At 39.7% G+C, this 20,089-nt stretch overlaps 1 protein-coding gene across 1 annotated transcript in view; it reads right to left on the reverse strand.

Moving 5' to 3' along the window:
- Positions 1–20,089, reverse strand: part of LOC146514419 (matrix metalloproteinase-17-like) — a 106,370-nt gene that overhangs the window by 19,409 nt on the left and 66,872 nt on the right. Inside the window, exon 4 of the mRNA XM_085165583.1 lies at positions 9,911–10,197. Within this exon, the coding sequence (XP_085021709.1) occupies positions 9,911–10,197 (287 nt within the window). The remainder of the gene's footprint in view (positions 1–9,910; positions 10,198–20,089) is intronic.

Below are 20,089 nucleotides of genomic sequence, written 5' to 3' on the forward strand. Positions count from 1 at the left end.
TTTAAGGTGAAGGACTTCCTAACATCAAGGCATTCCTATTGTAAATGTTGGAATCTATGCAGAAGTACTTGTGTATTGGATTGGAGTTTTTATACTTCATCCAAAGTCTTCTGGTAACATTCAACCCACATATTTTGCTTCTGCATCTTTCCCCGACGGACTTTCTATACATATACCTAGAACACTGGAAAGTATACTGAAGGCCTAATTTTCTGCAGTACTCCAGTGCAACGTCTCGTTGCTAAAACCCAAATAGAAAGCTGATCAAACTTGACATCAATAAATAAACTTTACTTTTTAGAACTCTGTGAAAAAGTGTCCAGAGAAGCAAACTCACATTTTTAAGTATTAATCAAAGCTTCGTGAACCCCACTGAGCTTCCAAAGAAGGAAAACTAGACAGAAGTAAGATTCTTGTACTGTAATTTAAAAAGCATGCCCAACTTTTCATTTGGAAATCAAAATCTGTTCCGAGTGAGACGTGTGACAAAAATAAACATGTAATGGTGACACTGTTTCGAAATGACCTCAATTATATCTTTGGAATACTCCAATTTCGTGCTACTAGCCTCCAAAGATAATCAGTGTAATAATAATATTGCTCTCAATGTATCGGGTCAGGCTCTATTAATAAATGTAACTCTGCCTATCCCATAATCAGCATTTGGAGACAATACTTCTTCTGAGCTGCAAAGTGTATGCAAAGAGCTATTATATGATGTCAAAATTAATTGAGAGAAATGGAGATCTGCATCAGCTCCTTTGTGAATATTTAGTGAGCTAAATTAGGCAAGCTGGCAGCTGCGCAAAAATGATCCTTTATATTAAGCAGGCCGACTCACTGCTATACAAAACTGTTTAATCAATACATTTTCAGATTGTAACAAAACACAGAAGCAGAAACATCTGGCTCGCAGACATGAGTGACTAAACACAGAGTAGAAGAACTGGAACGACATGCTGGTACCTTAAATATTCTTTTAAGGTAGTAAAATGATGACAGATTTTGAAATGAATTCCATCCATTCATCTGTTTTCTTCTGCTTATCCAATTCAGGGTCGCATGTGGGCTGGAAATGATTGGTGGCAAAAAGGGATCACCCGCTACTCTTTGGAACAGGTTATAAATAGGTTATAGAGGTAATGCAAGTTAAGAGGGTTGCAGCGAAATTTCATATACGATGTAAATATACACTGAGAATTTTGAATTATATCTGGAAATATAAAAAGTAGGTAAACGTTCACAAAAAGTGATATGAGATTTAAAACTCAAATGGAGGTCAAGATTCTCAGAGGTGGTCTATTAAGAGCAAAATGTAGTGACTGGCCTTCTTAGTAAATGAGCTGTGGCCGATTACCACAATGTCAGTTTTGCCAGGATTGAGATGGTGGAAAGTTAAACAAATCCACTTTGTAAAAAAACCCACATGCAAAAAAAGAAGAAGAAGCCAAACAGTCATGAGAGAGAAGTAAAGTTTCTCACATAGCAGTGGAAAGAAAGTTAAGCAGATGGCCTGATATCACTTCAAATTAAAACTGAAAAGGTCCAGTGATTGACCTTTGAGGTATCCCACCTAGGAGAGAGATGAAGCAGATGAAGGTATCAAATCATTATCATGAATACTAAAATGTCTGTCAGTGAAATATGATAAAACTGAGTGAAGTAGCAGAAATGCCAGGTCCAGTTAAACTTTCTCTAGGCTTAGAATCGCACGATCAGTGGTGTCAAAATCAGAAGTTAGAAATGTGCTAAAAGGGGGAGGGAAAGACTTAAATAGTCATGTACGCACCCAGAGGAAACTGACTGATTAATTGATAAGCCAACGAATGCAGAGGAAATAACAGGAAGGAGACCTATTTAACAAAGTATTTAACAAATCTTGTTGAAATTGTGTCCTTGGGGAAAGATGATGGGTGCACTTAAGTAATTATATCTTTGAGATCTCGTGGGAATTGGATTAAACTCAGACAACAGGACAAGGCAGGTAACTCATTCAGAGGGATGAGCTCCAAGGTGGGAATCTGCAATAAGATCTTGCCAACAGCAAAACTGAGAAAGTTGTCCCAGGCATCGTAAAGCATGACTAGCACAATGATCCAGGACCAGGTTAATAATACACTACAGTATATTCTGATGAAGAGAAAGGCTAAAGCCACGGTTAAGCAAAAAATACAAATTTATGCTTTTCTCTTGAGAAAAGGACGTTTTGTCAACTGTTCCTCGTGGTCCAGTATAAAAACAAATTCAATGCTCAAAATGTAAAACTCCAAGTGCATAAGATGCATAAGATGACAGAATATTTTTTAATGTTAATGGCTCACATTCCTACTGTTCCTTATCACCCGACTCTGTAGTCTTCTGTAGCTTATCTATGTTTTTATTTTACATTTTACCTACGATCTGTTTGACTGTAATGGATCAGACTGTGTTAGTCAGTCTAACTTTGCCCTTCCAGAAAACATGGATTTAATTATTTTCTGGGCACTTAAACAACTTAGCAAAGAACTTATTTTAAATTGTACTTTTTAGACACATTGTTATTAGCAGACTGCTGCCAAAACAAAATATGTTCCCATTTCTTTAGCAGATTCCATGAAAAATGGTAAAGATTACATTAAACGCAATTTTGCAGACACAAAATAGTATTTTTGCATCAACAAGGGAATTCCCGAAGCGCTATTATCCAAAAACTTAGCATATCCTCTCATGGTGTGTGTTGGGTTCTTAAATATTTTGGGGAAATTGGACTAGTGGGGGACAAAAGAAAAACTGCAGGCCTAAAAACCAAAAACCTACAGCAGATGAACACTATCTCCAAGTCCTGTCCTTAAGAAATCTTCCAAAGATCTGAGCATAAGAGAGACATCGGGCCCTTCAGTTTATCTTCAGAAAAGAAATGGTCTCAAAGGAAGGGTGGCTGCCAAGAAGCCATTATTAAGGAACCAGGGAGGGAGGGCCAAGGTGTGCCACATTACACAAAGAAAAGGACTAAAAATGAGTGGCAACAGGTTTGGCAACAGATAAAAATTTTGACAAAAAGACTTTAGCACAGTCTTGTACGATGTCAACATTAACTTAATAATAACTAATTAATTAATGACTTTGACCCGTCCTATACGTGGCTCATTCGGGACATAACAAAGAAGGGAGATCCACACAGAAACAACTTTACCAGGGTGCAAACTGACAGAAATACACCAGCCTTCTGGGAAGAGGGAGACTGGCATCTTGGAAAGAGACCACCTTATACAGGCATCAAAACAGGTGAAGTCTCTTCTTTAATGGATAGCAGGAGGAGGTGTTAATGAGGACCTGAACAAGAGGAAACATCAAGGCTGTATAATCCATAACCAACACCCACCCCCCTCAAACAGGGTCTTTGGAACATGATACTCGTGAAGGTACGTCAGCCTTTACATTATCTCAATGTAATGTTACATTGGCTTACAGCTAATATAAAAGGCCGAAGGAACGACAACCAAGCTACCAGTTGCTGTTTCATATGCTGTTAATGGGTGATGATCTGTATAAACAGTCACTGGCAGTGATGATCTAACACACACTTCAATGCCGAAATAAGTGCCACTGTTTCCTTCTCGACCACTGAATAGTTAAGCTGCTGCTAGCTGAATCAGCGTGAAAAAAAGCAGACACACCAAGGCCGAGGCATCACTCTCCTTAAATCAGCTTTATTTTACATCTGTTTTAACTTCTTGACAGTACCTACCCAGCACCGCACAGTAAACAGGCTCAAAGTTAACGACCACCTGTTGAACATAGTGGAGCATTTAGCAGTTAATGAGACAGACATTTCCCCGAGGATGCAGGAAGAGAGAATATTGGGTTTATTGTTGTCAGCTGAGTATATGATAATGTTGCTGTTTTTTTGTCTGACAGAAGAGCAAACAGGCCAGCTGTTACCTAAAATGTTCATAGTGATATTTCATCAATATGTTTAACAGTTAATTTAGGTAAAAAGGTAAGAGAAAGTAAAAAAAAAAACCCCAAAGCATAACTCAGACTGAGAAGTCAAAGCGTCGGCGTATTCAGCACGTCACTTATTACCTATAAAATGGATTTTTATTGGTGTAAAATGAGCTGAGTGTCAGACTTTAGATTACTAAAGTTTTGCAGTTAATTTAAAATGCAACAGAAAGAACAAGCACATTTGAAATTCAATAATTTCTAATCATCTTGGTCTAGAAGTGCTAAAGTGTTTCAAAGAATTTAAGTAGACAGTAAAAAAAATAAAAATAAAAGCAGCATTTACACAAACCTGAATTCTGAGCTAACTTTATTAAAACACTGTAAGCTGCAGCGAACGGGATTTTCTTTGGCACTGGTAGGCCATAAGACACTTTCCCCCCTTTATGGAGTACAGGCGAAGAAGAAAAGGCAGATGCCTGATTACCAAATGAAAGAGTCTGATGTGATTTTTTTTGATGTACATTTCACCCTTCATCACAGGCAGTGAAACACTAGCCTTGAAGGCTGGAACATCTAACAAGGTAAGATGATTCACTGCCAGCATCTTTTCTCTCTTGCTCACAGAAAGAATCTGTGTTTTTAACACTAGCGCGGTCTTCCATCAGGCCGTCACCACCGCTGAGCAATTCGTAGCTGGAAGCACGAGTCTTTGCACAGAGAATTTTATTTGCTTAAATTATCTCTTCTAAGTCAGCGTTTGTCTGTGTAAGACAATTGTGTGGCTTGAAGAGATCAATAGAGGTCATGAAGACAAGAGCGTTCCTCTGATCCCTCTTTTCTTTAGCAACCTGCTCCCATTAATCACGACCACATTGACCCAGACGATGCTCTGAACTCATAGAGCATCACGTCATCATGCCGTGACACTGATGCAGGCTGTTGGGAGATGTAATTGAAGCAAATTGAGTTGCGGTAACATATGTTTCCTAGTTTTAGGGCAAAAGCAAACAGAGAAATTGAACAATCACCCTGCCTGCAGACTTGGACTATGTGTCTTCATCGATTGGGTTTTTGTCTAAATTAAGTAGTCAATATACTTTTATTTGACAAGAAAATTGCATAATATAACAATCACAATGGATTGTTTCAAGGAGCTATCGCACCAATACCACATCTTCAGGTGTTTCTTTTTTCAAAAGAAAGGTTTAGTATTTTGGGAAATACGATTCTGTGAGCATTATCATGCATTACCAGCAAGAAAGCAAATAATACTCGCAAAATGTCAGACATTAGAGTTTAAAAATAAACCACATTCAAAATGCATATAAGTGTTATTGACTGCGCATGCATAAATTGGATTTAGATTCTTCTTTTTTAGCCATTTTTAGTTCAGTTTTAGCTATGCTTCTTATTTTGCAAGCACATCCTGCAGTTGACTAATAAATATAAATAGTTTACAAAAACTAAGTAGAAGGTATTGCCTTTCCTTATGAAATGGAGTGGAATAGAAACCCCTCAGTAGAAGTTAAAGACTATAAAAATGCACTTCCACGCAAAAGAGCATGCCCACAACCCTAGAAATCTCATCTCTGTTTCATTGCGTCGCAATTACTCTTTCATCGATTGTCATTGGTGCAGCTGTTAGCTGACATCACAAATTATAGTGGTGCTTTGTGGTCTGGTGGAGACATTTATTTCAGCTTCTGATCGGCACAAATCAAAAGGAAACATTTTGCTGTCAGCTTAAATACTTTAATCACCCTAAATATGGTGCTATTTCCCTCTGGTCTTTTAAATTTAAAGACTCAATTCTTGTAAAAAAAAAAAAAAGAAGCCCCATGGCATAGTAAAATTAGATCAATAAATGTCAACGGTGAACAATAAACTGCTTGTGCTAATTGCTGAAAAAAACCCCTGATTTCCTCGGTTTGGGTAGGACATTGGAGTGGATTCTTTGTTTGTGGTGGTTGGAAGAGATGAAAGAAGGTCTTTTATGCTTCCTAACAAGCTTGTGAAAACAGTCAATGCTGCTGTAGTCACCACACTGAAGCCACAGCATGTTATATTCTTAGTTCGAACAGATAAAATATTGATAATACAATCTGGAACATGAATAAAAGGTAGGAGGCACAGCTTGGTTCCGAAGTACAATCAGCAATCTTGTTTTGAATACAAAAACCTTGGTGAGTATGGAAGTTCAAAACTGTTCTCAAGCACTTTTCATTTTGTTAAAGTTTTGTTGACGCAGACCGTTTCAGGCTCTTTATTTCATAGTACTCTGGAAGTGTCTCACAGAAACAGATCATCCTTCAGTTTTTTATGTTCTTTTCGTTCAGGCACACTCTTTAAGTAATACAACTCACCGGCCACATTGTTGGCTTCAAGTGCTCATCAGCTTTTTATTGCAAATATCTAATCAGCCAGTCACATGGTCGAAACTCAGTGCATTTAGTCGTGTAGACATGGTCAAAAGGTTTAAATTAAGTTTCAGAATAGGGTTGAAAGGTGATATAAGAGAGTTTGAACGTAGCACGGTTGTGCTTGTAGGGTTTACAGAGAATGGTTTGAAAAAGGAGAAAATATCCAGTGAGCAGCGTTCCTATGGGTGAAAATGCCTTGTTGATGCCAGTTGTCAGAGTAGAGTGGTCAGTCTGCTTCGTGCTGTTGGGAAAGCAACAGAAACTAAAATAACTACTCCGTATGACCAAGGTATGCAGAAGAGCATCATGTTAAACACTGAAGCAGGTTGGGTACAGCAGCAGAAGGCCACACTGGGTGCAACAGCTTGCACGGGCTCACCAAAATGGGACAACAGAAGATTGGATAAATTTTGCCTGGTCCGACGAGTCTCAAAATCTGCTGTTATCTCTGGATGGTAGGTTCAGAATTTGGCTTAAACAACATAAAGGCTGATCATGCCTATCCCATATCTCTGAAACTGGTCATGCAACATGTAGCGCCTCCCTCTTCCCGCTCCACCACACCCACCCACACAGGTAGGGCTTTGGGGTGCGGGTGTGTCACCAGGGTGCAGGGGAGACATTCCCCCCCCCTCTGTCCTCTTCTGGCCACCTGTGCCTCAATTTTATCTCACAACTTAGACATCCACATTACTTACACTCTCATAACACACACACACACACACACACATATATATATATATATATATATATATATATATATATATATATATATGTATATATATATATATATATATGTATATATATATATATATATATATATATATATATATATATATATATATATATATATAGGGCCTTGAGGGTGGGCACGTTAACGGCGTCCAGTAGACGGTCTGTGTATTCAAACCTACCTCTGGCGCCGGTGCCCACCTCTCAATTTTAAATCCATGTAGACATTGAGGGTTCTCGGGAGGGGCCGTGCTAACACCTGCTGCTCTCTGGCAGCAGCACCATGCTCTCCCTTGTTTTAAATACACTTTAGAGCAACACGCAGCAACACTACACTTGAGCGGGAGGAGGGAGGTATGGGGTCTTAACACCCCCCCGTTCTCTGCTAGCCATCGGGGCGGGGGGGCTGGGAAGAGATGCTGGCTGTCCGATTGGCCTCCCTGCTGCTGCGGAGCCTGGGGCGGTCTGCTTGCCTCCACCCCGGAGGGAAGGGTAACATCTCTTGGGTCTGGGTGCCGTTTCCACCTCTGGGGGCGAGGATACCTGGACCCGGGGTATAGAGTATGTTTGGAGAGTGTGATTGTGTGTACATGTCCATTTACGTTTATTCCTACGTTGGGTGAGTGCTGAGTGTTTGTATATGTGTGCATGAGGGTGGGAATGCATGTCTGTGTCTGTGTGTGCCTGTTTGTCTGTGTCTATATGTCAGGTCGGGTCTTAGACTTCACCTCTCTGGGAACTCCAAGGCCCTCCAAAGTGTGGAGGCCTATCTCCCCTCACCACACTCCCTGCCGGTGACTGATGCCCTCAGGGGTCGGTGCATTGTTGGTTCTTGGTGTCCGGGGCTGGGCGCTCAGGTCATGTGCCAGCTCACTCCCGGTGGCTACTTGGCGGGGCCTGGCGCCTGCTGCTCGGTCAGGCCTCTTCCGGGGCGCGGGGGGCCCTCGGGCCTCCGGCCTCTGTGCCTGCGGCTCGGTTCACTCGGGCACAGCTGGCTGCCGGCGGAGCCGGCGGGCACGCCGGTGCAGCCCCCTCTAGCTTCTGCCCGGTGGCTACTGGGTGACCCCTCGTCTGGGGATCCTCAGCCCTTCCCATGAAGGTGGCACGGATGCCCCTCCGGTGGTCCTCCTTGGGCTCTTGCACTCTGGGGCCTCTGGATGTCTGGGGCCTGGATCTCCTCCATGCCTGCTTCATGCCCTGGGGGACAGGGCTATGGCTCTCTACATCCTCTAGCAGACCATTACATGGGGAAACCATTTGAATACAAGCGCGCCGATCCACACAGGTGTGCACACGGGTGTTCACTGTTCGTAGACTTAAATCACACCTTTCTTGGCTGCTACTTCAAAGCACATTGTGCGCTGTCTGTCCTGCGTGCTGCACAACAACATTCAATATTTAGTATTTACTGCTGTTTACACTTAGCTAGATTAATGCGATGGTGTTGTGTATAGTATATTGCTTTGTTTTGTTTTTTTTGCTTGTTTTCTATTCTTTTTCTCTCAACAGGTGATCCCGGAGATATTTTTTCTTCCCCCCTTTCTCACTGTCCCTCTCCCCTTCTGTTTTTCTTTTCCTTCCTCTTTCTTTCTCCCTTTCCTATCCCTCACTCATGTCTGTCCCGTCTGTAACAACTGAAAATAAAATAAATAATAAAAACAAAGGTCGATCAAATGGACCAATACGGCAATGCCATGATGATCCATTTGGCAAAATAAATCCATTGGGTATCCTTGTTGGTCTTCAGACAACAATTCTGACGGCTAAAGAACCAAATGGGACAGGCGAAAAAAAAAAACAAAAAAAACATGTAGCGCCTGTATAAAAAAGGCCAAAGCAGACTGTGCTTCCTCAGGAGGCTGAAGTCTTTCAACATCTGCAGGAAGCTCCTGAGGATGTTTTAGCAGTCGGTGGTTGCTGGAGTACTGTTCTATGCTGTGGTGTGCTGGGGGAGCAGCACAGCGAAGAAGGACTCATCCAGGCTGGAAAAACTAATCAGGAAGGCTGGCTCTGTGGTCGGCATGAAGCTGGACACTCTGGTGACAGCGGCAGAGAAAAGTACACTAAAGAAACTGCTGGACATTATGGACAATGCTGGGAATCCTCTGCACACGGTTGTGAATAATATGAGGAGCCTATTCAGCAACAGGTTGGTTCTCCCAAAGTCAAGAACTAACAGACTTAAAAACTCCTTTGTCCCACACGCCATCAAGCTGTTTAACTCCTTGTTGGAGGAGAGAGGGAGGGGAAACAGGGGGACAAAGGAGGGCAGGAACAACTGAGCTTTAGTGCTTTTTTTCACTGTGCAATATTCCTAACATTCTTTCTTATATTCGACTGTGCAATAATCACTGTGCAATAGACTCACTCAAATGTGCAATCCACTGGTATTCCTATTTATCCCTATTATATATTCTGTATTTATATTATGTGTATATTTATGCTTATATCCTTACTCTCATTCCCCTTTATTGTATCTGTAACATGCAACTTCTGTCGGTGCTGTGCTACTGGAAACAGAATTTCCCAGAGGAACCCACCCGAGGGATTAATAAAGTTTCATCTAATCTAACCTAATCTAATGAAGACTGCAGTGTGCCCATCTTCTGATGGCTGCTTCCAGCAGGATAAGCCACCGTGTCACAAAGCTCAAATCATCTCAAACTGAATTCTTGAGCATGATACTGAGTTCACTGTAATTAAATGGCCCCCATAGTCACCAGATCTCAATCCAAAAGAACACCTTGGGATGTGATGGAAAGAGCCAACAAACGCAGCCAACAAATCTGCAGCATCTGTGAAAGATGTAGCTAATAAAGTGTGTTCCTTACCTGGGGACCTGAAGGTCCAGGCCTCGTCATCATCAAAGTGTGTATCCCCAGCAGTAAATCTCTCCCCAGGGAAAAAGGCATGTGCAACTGTGCCACCTGGCCCATCAAAGGGGTATCCATCGTTGTGGTCAGCCTTAGTGAAGTCGATTTGAATATCTGCATCACTGCCAGCTACCTCATGAAAGTTAAGGGGCGCAATATCGCTCCAGACCTTCAAGGCGTAGTACATGAGGGCTCGAACAGTGTCCCTGCCCAGTAAAGCCGAATCCTTAGGAAAGGTCCTGACTCTGTGAGAGAAAATAGAGATCACATATATGCTGAGTAAGAATGTGAAATAGATGGTTCGATCTATCCACAGTATAGATCGAGTTCTTCATTTCAAATGCCACCAAACTTTTCAAGACTTTTTTTTAGATTTCTTTTCTTTCTTCTTTTTCTTTTTTTTTTTTTACAGATCATGAAGATGTTTTACAGAAATATCATTTATATCTGTCAAATACTGAAAAGTAATATAGTTTTTATGAACTCTGCTAATCAGACTAATCAAAATCTCCTTTTTGATCTTTCATGATTTACAGCAACATTTCATTACTTTTTCACTGTGGAGTCACTGCTCTTTATAGTACTGTATAAGAAGTGCTGCATTACAAATACTCAGTTTCTCTGCCAAGATAGGCGACTCTTTTCATCCGACTTCTGGTACAGCTTTAATGTTATTGATTAGAACATTTTTCTGGGAAAGTGAACTCTCTTCTTTGAAAGAAGAACATTTTATTCTAGTTTTTATGAAAGTATAGTACACTAAATCTAACTCATGTGAGTGCTAAATGAAGCACTCTGCACTCTTTTTTCCATCTTAAATTTAAGTTAATCCATATTTCATTTATTTATATACTTCAAAGGATATCGTACATTAATTTACATCAATAATGTGAATGTATCAAATTCTGATGAAAGGATTTGGTCCTTGGCCTTTCCTGCTTCACAGAATAACAGCAGTGAAATCTCACTACATTTATTCCAGTATAGCGTTTAGCTATATTTTGGCTGCTTTCTCAGCTGATATCATCAAACATAAAGAAGCATCATGTATTATCGTAACAGTTTTTTTTCTTTTTTTATTACAAGGAGAAGAAAAGATATGAGATGCTTCAACATTTTGAAAGAATAAACAGCCTCATGCATGGGGTCTATATACAGGTAAGGTATAAAGTTCCATGTTACGGTTGTGCTTAACAATTCTACGAATGGAAAAAAAGATAAATGAACAACAAAGTTGCTGCAGTGATTTTCAAACTTGTTTTTTTTAATGCCAGCCTTCCTCTTTTTTTTCATTGTACTTTTGTTTTTCTGAGCTTTTTGCTAATATTCCCAGCAAAACAAAGTCATTCCTGAGGCTCCATTAATATTTCTGGCAGTGCTTTTCCATTGGGTTAAACATTATTAACTCAAACATTAATGAGAATTTAGGGGCAAGTGCTTTTGCACTGGTTTAAATTAGCATATTTCTAACATAAAGTAGGCTAAATTATCCCCATCTATATTTCTCTATAGCAAGCAAACTGCAATATCAAATTGCTGCTTGCAGAGTATTCAGAGCTTAACATGAATGCCGGATGGATGTACCATTTCTACACACTATGGCGTGAAAGGTCTGTAGCTACCTTTACTCTTAGGAAAACAACTATGCCCTGTGACCCAGCAAGTACACTTTCAAAATGAATCAATATAGGAAACATATCCAACAAAGTTTGAAACTGTGACCTCATGAGAGCTTATTTTCACCCATCTTTAAAGCCTTTGCTCTCCTCAGGACCTGCTAAGTGTTTTCTGATAACTTGAGTCACAAAACCTTTCAAGCTACATTCAGTCCTTTCATCCCCACATGAGCTGGAGAAGCAGCTGTTCAGACGATTCAGATCATAGCTCACGGTCACTGGACCTTTACAGTCAGGCAACCTCCTGAACACCTGCCAGAGGAGATCACAGCAATCACAGCAGCAAGGTCTCTCTAATCCTTTAAATCACTTCTCAAGACACATGTGCAGGTTCTGTTTCAGTTTTGTTTTCATTTATCACCGCTTACCTTTTATCCAGTCTTTATTGGGACTGGTATTTTTTGTTTTGTACTATGATGGACAAGACAGTTTTAGTTCAATAAAACTTTATTTTGTAGCCGGCAACTCTACTGTTGAGTTTACACTCTGCTCTGATAGTGTTGTGTTTGGCCAAGGCTGTTTTCAGCAAAGAAAGCTCTAAAAACGCACTACATAAACGGTAGCACTGAGATATTACAAACAGAGACTTCTTCTCAATAGCTGGTGGAGGACAAAACAGAGCTAAAAGTTGAGTATGTGGCTAGGAAGTGTAATAAACATGCCTCCTAATTAAGCACAATTTCAACCAAAAAATGGTAGCTGTATAAGTAACAAATGATTTCCTCGTGAGGTTCTCAATCTTACAGTCATGACAGCTGCAATGTACACAGTACAAATCCACTACAGTCCTCTATAATTAGTTCTTTAACTTCTGGGAGCAGTGTGAAAAATAGCAGACGTGCTGGTTAAGAGATGCACATGGAGACTAATCTGAAGGGGACAGCTGGATCGGCTGGCTGGATGGATGGGAACGACCTGGCCAATCAGATAGCAGAAATTGCTCTTTGGCCTGTTGCCATAACTCTCTGCTAATTGTGACTGATTGACAGTTTCAATAATAAACCCAGTTTAATTGTATTCAAGTTTTTTATTGTACTATTGTGGATTAGTAGCACCATTTCTAACCCACAATACAGTCTAACATCTTCAAGTTCAAAACTGATAGAAAATGAACTAAAAGATAAATAAATGAAAGCATTTGTGCTGTTACGCATGTTAATTTAGATGTATTTAAATTTTAGCTTAAACAAATCAAAGGTTTCAACTTTTTCCCCATGTTGCATCACATGCTGTGATTGGGTCATCAATGATGAAGATTCGTGGTTTAAGCATGCTTTTTTGTTGGTCCCACGTATGCATAGCGTAACATGCTGGTTTACGGACCTCCGTCTACATGTTGTAGCGATTCACAGTGACCAGCCGCGGAGAAGAAAGAAGTTATAAAACAGCTGAAATGAATACGAGTGATAAAAAACAATGAAAAGTGCCCAATGCAGGCAAGTCTGCGCTTCTCAAGCTGTTTAAAAAAAACTTATGTCTATTCGCTCTTTCCCTTTTCGCAGTGAACTCTGTAGTTCTTTCCACCTTTCAACATCAGTATTTGACCTTGGTCCTCGGAGAACTGCACACAAGCACGTTTGCGTAGGCTGCATACAGTACCCATCCGCACAGCATCTGTAGGCAAATACCTACACAAGTGGACACAACTGCAGTACCATAAAATAGGCTTTAAGTCTCAGAGGGTTAATAGCACTGAATCTCTTTAATGATTTTTTTTATACCCTTGTATAAACTAGACGGGTGCTCTGAAAGTGCATCCACATCAACGTCACGTCAACACCAATGTCTTGTCATTTAAAAAAAAAGTGATCCTGATTCCTTTTCTCCCTGTTTCACATTCCCACCACGTTTCACGATATCCGGTTTTGTAGTGTTTTTGTGTGATCCTGCTACTACACGCACAAAACATATGAAAACATATATTCACCTTGGTTTGTAACTTGGCAGGGGAAAAATATCCAGTGGAGTAATAATGAATATGGAGCATGTTTATCCCTTAAGTCTAAAACAGAAACTATCACCTGTAACATCACACCTCTCTGATGAAATCCCTTCGAGGATTTGACAGCTAACATTAATAGTTTCAGCCCATATCAAGAGATATTTACTCCTGATCCTCACTGCAGCGAACACTTGAGCTGCCTGTTCTGCTGTTATCACAATGCCTTTAACACATCCAGTGATGCGAATGGGTTCATTAGTGCAGCTAGTTAATGCATTAATTAGCAAATATGTCGATATCAACATGTTGTCGCAAAACACATGGTCGGCATTAACAATGTTTAAAGAATTAAGGAAATAGCAGCTTGAAAATGGGATTTTTCTTATTAATATGCAAATGTATGCAGCAAAGTCACCTCAAAATCTAATCGGATCATCTATTCTGTGGGGAAACTTATAGTGTACAGTAGTGCAGAATTTTTCTTGCCTTGATTTATTTGGGAAAATGTGGCTGTGCAGTCCATTTGTTCATGCTGCCTGAGCATCTGAGCCTCACTGCTAACCACAGTTAGCCAAGGTCACTGCAAATGGCTCAGCCTCCACAGACAATTCACCTGCTTATTAGACCTAATTCAAACAGACGAGGGTGGGTGATTGTGTATGCCTGTGCGTTTGGGTGGATGTTTGTGAGAATGAAAGATTGGGAAGCGCGACGGTGTGTAAGTGTCCAAATATCCAAATGTGTGCGTAGCATCGAGCTGTAAGTGAGCGAGTGAGTGTGTATGGGTCTGTGTATATGTGCTAATTGCAGGTAAGTCCACCAAGGTCAGAGCGTTCCTGCCCAGCATCTCAGATGAACTGAGGAGTCTCTGGGTGATGCTTGTGTTTACATACAGTATGGTGCAAAGGGGCATAAAAATGAGGCGGTTGTCATTTCTCTGTAGTGCTTCCCTTAAATATCTTTACAGATCATGGCACGGATCTGACAGCATCCCAAACATGCACCTTGATTTTAACAGCCTTATCGATTATATTTCAGTAAAGCAAATAACTTTACTCTGACGTGATGTTTATTAAACACCTTGGTGTCAATAAATCCACATCAGTGTAGGGGCTTTATGATACAGTTACAACACACCCAAGCTTAACTTTACTTTTTGGAAAATTTACCTCAAACAGCCAATGGAGATTCACAGATTTTCCACCCAGGTAAAGTCATATCGGGTTAATGTATCACTTTCATTTAAATCAGAAGTGATTGGGTAGTTTGCTCAGTAGCTGTGTAAACTGACTGAGTATGTTTAGATTTTTCCTTTTACAGTAGTATGCAAAAGTCTTGAGCCACCCCTCATTTTTTTATATTTTGCTAGAGAAATGGGAAATATATGCAATGGTTTATTGACACATTTGCAGTATAGATCTTGTAATTTTTAGAAGAAGAGAAGTAGTCTTCAGGAATACTTCTCCAGGCCTTCTTTGTTCTCTGCCAGGATGATCCTACACTGCTTCAGTTATTGTGTTGTGGGGAGCTGGGGAGGCCAGTCTTTGACTGATAGAGCTCCATGATGTGTTTTTATATCCATGTATGCTTTTCCTGCAATGACAGTGTGTTTGGGATCAATACCAATCAGATGCTTTCCAAATGGTACTGGATGGTGAATCAAAATCAGATGATACTTTTCTGTGTTCATAATTCCATCAATTTTGACAAAATCCCCAACACCACAGGTTGAAATACAACCCTAAACACTGACAGCGCATCAATCTTTTTATTTTATTTTTATTTTTTTTACAAATATCTGCAGACCTTGCTCCTGACCTCCTCTGTACATACTGACAATGATGAAAAAAAAATCAAACTGGGATTTCTCTGTTGCCACAGATTTTCAGTCCAAGTCCTCTGTAATTTAGCATACCCAAGTGTTTTCTCCATGTGCCCTTTCTTAAGAATGGCTTCTTGAGAGACACCAATCTGCTGTAGATGGATGAAATGATACACCAGATGCATCTCTCATCCTGTGTCAGGTCTTTGCTGGATTTTGTCCTGTTTCTTAAGGATATGACTTTCAGCTACTGTTCATCTGCTACGAATTCTTTTGTCCTCCAGTTGTTTCAATATTTTTTACAGACACTGCACACCGTGCTGAAATATGCAATGTTTTAGATTAACATATCTTTGGGAATCACCTTGCTGGTGTGTTTTTGAAACTGATAGTGACAGTACCGTAGACAAAGGTTAAGAGCCTGGGCACTATAGGGACCTTAGAAATGTGTAATTTATACACTTTTAAAAGTATTTAATATATCTTCATACAAATTAAACACACACGTATGTCTCCAACACCAGATAAGCTGGGATAAAAACTCTTCATTCGCCCTCCTTTTTTTTTTCTTTTTTCAATTGCAGGGAGGATATTAAATTATAGAATCACACTTTGAGTCTGGCTGTTATTTGTAGCTGTGGGGTCTACAGACTTTTTGTTTTGGCATCATCTCTGCTGCCACATGGCCCCAAACACCACCTGAAAGCTATGCCAACACTCATTACTAATTCTGCCGCAGCTGCTCATTAAACCACACTTCAATTCTCACATCCACCTGTAAAGAGATCAGTCTCCCTTAGGGAGGACTTATTATCATCACTTTCCAATCCCTGCAGTGCTAAGATTAATGGCACCATCTGAGAAAGGAAAAGGTCGTAGCCTGGGTGCAATATATAGTGTTATCTATATTCACATATAACCACGATCCATTCCGCCCGAGTTGTTCAATGTGTAATGTGTTCAAAGCATCAGGTTGGGATTTTAAGGGCAGTAATGGAATCACACGTATCACTGAAGGATTTTTCAGGTCAGCTTTGAAAAAACAAGCTTGTGGATGATCAAGATAACGGCCGTGTGATCGCGCCGTAAATGTCTGTTTTCTTGAAATCGTCAGACCGTGACTCACGAGCAGTTACAGAGCGATAAGCGCATGAGCTAGCAGTTTGTAAAAACAAAACAACAAAAAAAAAGTGCAGATGTAAGAGTTTTTGGCAGCAGCGTATAACAGTAGTCATCAGAGGCTCAGCGGCTGAAGGGCTGTTTAGCAGCAACAGAGCTCCTGAGTGTGCATCGTCGACTCACAAATAAATACCTGAGAACGGAGTGTACTGTCAGACGTTTTCACATCAATCAAACAGAACAGGTTTATAAAGAACTGCTAACATCAAAGTGCACACTGAGCAGGCAGTGCTGGACAGGCTGTGGATCTTTTGCTGCGGAGCTTAAGTGGCGGGCAGAGGATAGAGTAGAAGGGAAAGCAAAGAGAGGGGAACGAATGATGGAGAAACGAGTGTAAGCAAGCGAAGAAATCATATATGCAAGTAGCCAAGCTTATCTTCAGGCATTCAGTCATTAGATTTATAGATGTGATCATGTTTAAATCATAAAAGCACACAGAATATTACTGCTTAAAAAACAGTTTTTCAAACACCAATCCGACACTCAAGTATTCTCACTCGAGATTTATTTCCCCATCTAAAAAGAACATTTTCAATTTACTAAGTCGTAAGAAAAGGAAAGTCATTAAATATATATATACGTAAAGCTCAGTTTGCAACACTTTATAGTATGGCTACACTAAGGGTGTAATTTCCCTGTAATTAAAAGTAATTTCCATGGATTTGATATGAAATTATAATAATAATTATTTTCATCTACAAATATGTAAATTTGGTAGCTATAATAACAGGAAACAACTAAAAAAGACACACTTTAAGTAATTTTAAGTAGCACATAACTTTATGTATTTTACAGGCAATAAAAAATAATTAAATTGTAAGTAAATTTAAGTAGTTTTTTAAGTACTGTGCAGTTTCTTGGTAATATTGGGGAAAAACAAACAACATTAAGTACACTGCATTTGCGGGTCTGGGTTGTATTATGGATTGGATTAATCAGAAGTTTTTATAGCTATTACCCTATAACTATTATCATTTATATCTATACCTAGCCCAAAAAGTATAGCATATTTACCATGTGATTTATGAAAACACTGACTGATTTTCTGCAAAATCATTATGAAATTGTACAAATTGTTTCCTGTGAAATAAACGTAGTTGTTAGCCCCTTACTCTAGCATACCTACCTGTAAGTATTTGCAAGTAAATTTAATTTCATTGTAATTTCAAAGACAATTTAATTACACCCTGAGTGTAATTCCCCTGTAGTGTTACACTTTTTCCCTGTAAATCAGTAACAAGACTGTTAACTTCTGCATTAGTGGTAAATGCATTTAGTTGGGCTAATTTAAACCTGCCTAGTAAAACACAAACAGCTCAAAAGTAGTTTAAGGAGGAAAAACAGCAAATAACTGACAGGTCTTTGCTTGGAGTCAAGCTTGGAGTTTAATATTTTAGTTTTGTGCGTTATTATATTCCTTGTATGCTCTGTTCTATATATTGTTTTTCATATTCTAAGCTTATTTTCTATTTTCTTTGGTTTTCTCGATATTACCCCTGGGTTGAGTTTCCTTTTGTAGTTTTAGTTATTGTTTTTTGCCCAAGGGTTTTTTCCCGCCCTTCCTTGTCAAGTTTGCGTTCCTGTGTCCCCTGTTTAGTTACTTTCTGCTTCAGTCTTTTACCGGATAATCTTCTGTGCATTGTGTTTGGATTTTCTTCCCCTTGTCTCATTCATTGACTCTCTTCACCTGTGTCTTCTTTTAGTAATTGCCTCATGCTAATTAACTAATTAACTAACTAATTACCTAATTATCCCTGCTATTAGTATTTGATTTGGGTTACTGCTGCTTGTTGGATCGTCCCAATTTCACTTAAATAAAGGGTTAATTTGGCTTCAGGTCTGCACCCTGGGTCCAAATCATTCATCAACCATGACAGATATATTATACATACATTAACATCTTTAATTGGCTCCATGTGTATTGTAGTGAGATGAACTTTTCATAATTTAAGATAATGGATATAATGACAAGAAAATGGAAAAGTTACTCATTGCAGAGTAATGTGATCACCCTCCTGGATGCCATGTAAATAAAATGGTTGAGGGGATTTGAGATGTTTTCCCAGTTTCAAGCTTTACATCTCATCTAGCAAACGGAAAACTTCATTCTTTGAAAAATGCCTGTGAAATAGCATTTCTCTTTAGCGAATCTAAGTCATAAATATGTAATGAGGAAGGAAATTAGTTTTGCCATTACAAACTCCATTATGCAATATTGTCCCAGAGTAATACTGGACTGAGAAAAAAGGAAGTTCAATTACAATATATTGCCTTTTTCTATTGAGATTCTGCTTTAACAGTGTTTTAGAGTTTTTAATTGTTTAAGATCCCATCGAGGAACAAGTGACTGGGACAGTGACTCTTTGCTTCATTTATTGGCGATGAACCTAAATGTTCTCAAGTCAACAAAGCAGTGACCTTGGTGCTAAACAGAGATGGCAAAAAATATCCGACTGTTTAAATTTGTGATTTTCCAAGTTGGATAATTATAAGCAGCATAATATCACGGCAAAAAAGAAAAAGTTGGCACACAAATCAATACAGAAGCAAGCAGTGATCCATGCATTTTTTACATTAAGCTAAATACCTGGATGAAAAATGCTTTTGGTAACTCAAATGCCTGAGGCAGTTGTTCTATATAGAATATTATATCAATTTACTGTGTAGCTTTATTGATAAACCATGCAATATGGAAGCCTCTTTAGATGTGAATGAATCTGAAATCAACAAATAATCCACAGGCATTTATAATAAAACCTGAATAATTGCCCCATCTGTTTCTCGGCAGAAGCCAGAGGCTGTTTCTTTTCTTTTTTCTTTTCCTCTTCTTTTTAAAAGACACCAAGTCTGTACATCTCAATTTTCAGTACATCTTGGCTGCGTTATGGTGCTAAACAAATGTGAGAGCTGCGAGTAGAAAGGTGGCTTCACTGGACTGAAAAAGAAGCTGCCTTATTTCACAGAGCCAACTAGGGCCAGGCTGGAGGCAGCATAAAGCAGGTGATTGACAGCAGAAGGTTTGCAGCAGCAGGATGGAGAGAAGCAGAGTAAAAAGAGAGACTGAGTGATATAAAAAAAAGCAAAAATGTTCCAGTCATAAAACAGCAGGACCTCACAGCTATGTGCATGCCGGTCCCCTGAAGCAGATGTTGACTCCATGGTTTCAATGTGGTGTGCTGCTGGATTGCGGCCAACCGCTTTTTCCAGGTCATCTGAGACCTTATGTGGACCACCCCCACCCCACTTGTCCCCCTAAACCACCCACCCATGTGCAGTTACATCCTCACCCACCCCACCCCTGAAAAAAAGGCTGTATCTCTGACCGAAAGCCCCAAGTGAACTGAGGATTATTTCAACAAGGAGATGCCACAGGGACAAAGTCACCAGGTAATTTGTTATCAAAAAGCTGTAACCTTTCTGCCTCCGGTGACAAGTGATTCATCCACCTGAACTCATCCGTCTTACAGTCTGAGCAGCTGCTTTTGCTGCCACAAACCTGCTGAAGAAGCTTACTTTCC

This window comes from Neolamprologus multifasciatus, chromosome 7, assembly GCF_963576455.1.
Source record: "Neolamprologus multifasciatus chromosome 7, fNeoMul1.2, whole genome shotgun sequence".
NCBI lineage: Eukaryota > Metazoa > Chordata > Actinopteri > Cichliformes > Cichlidae > Neolamprologus > Neolamprologus multifasciatus.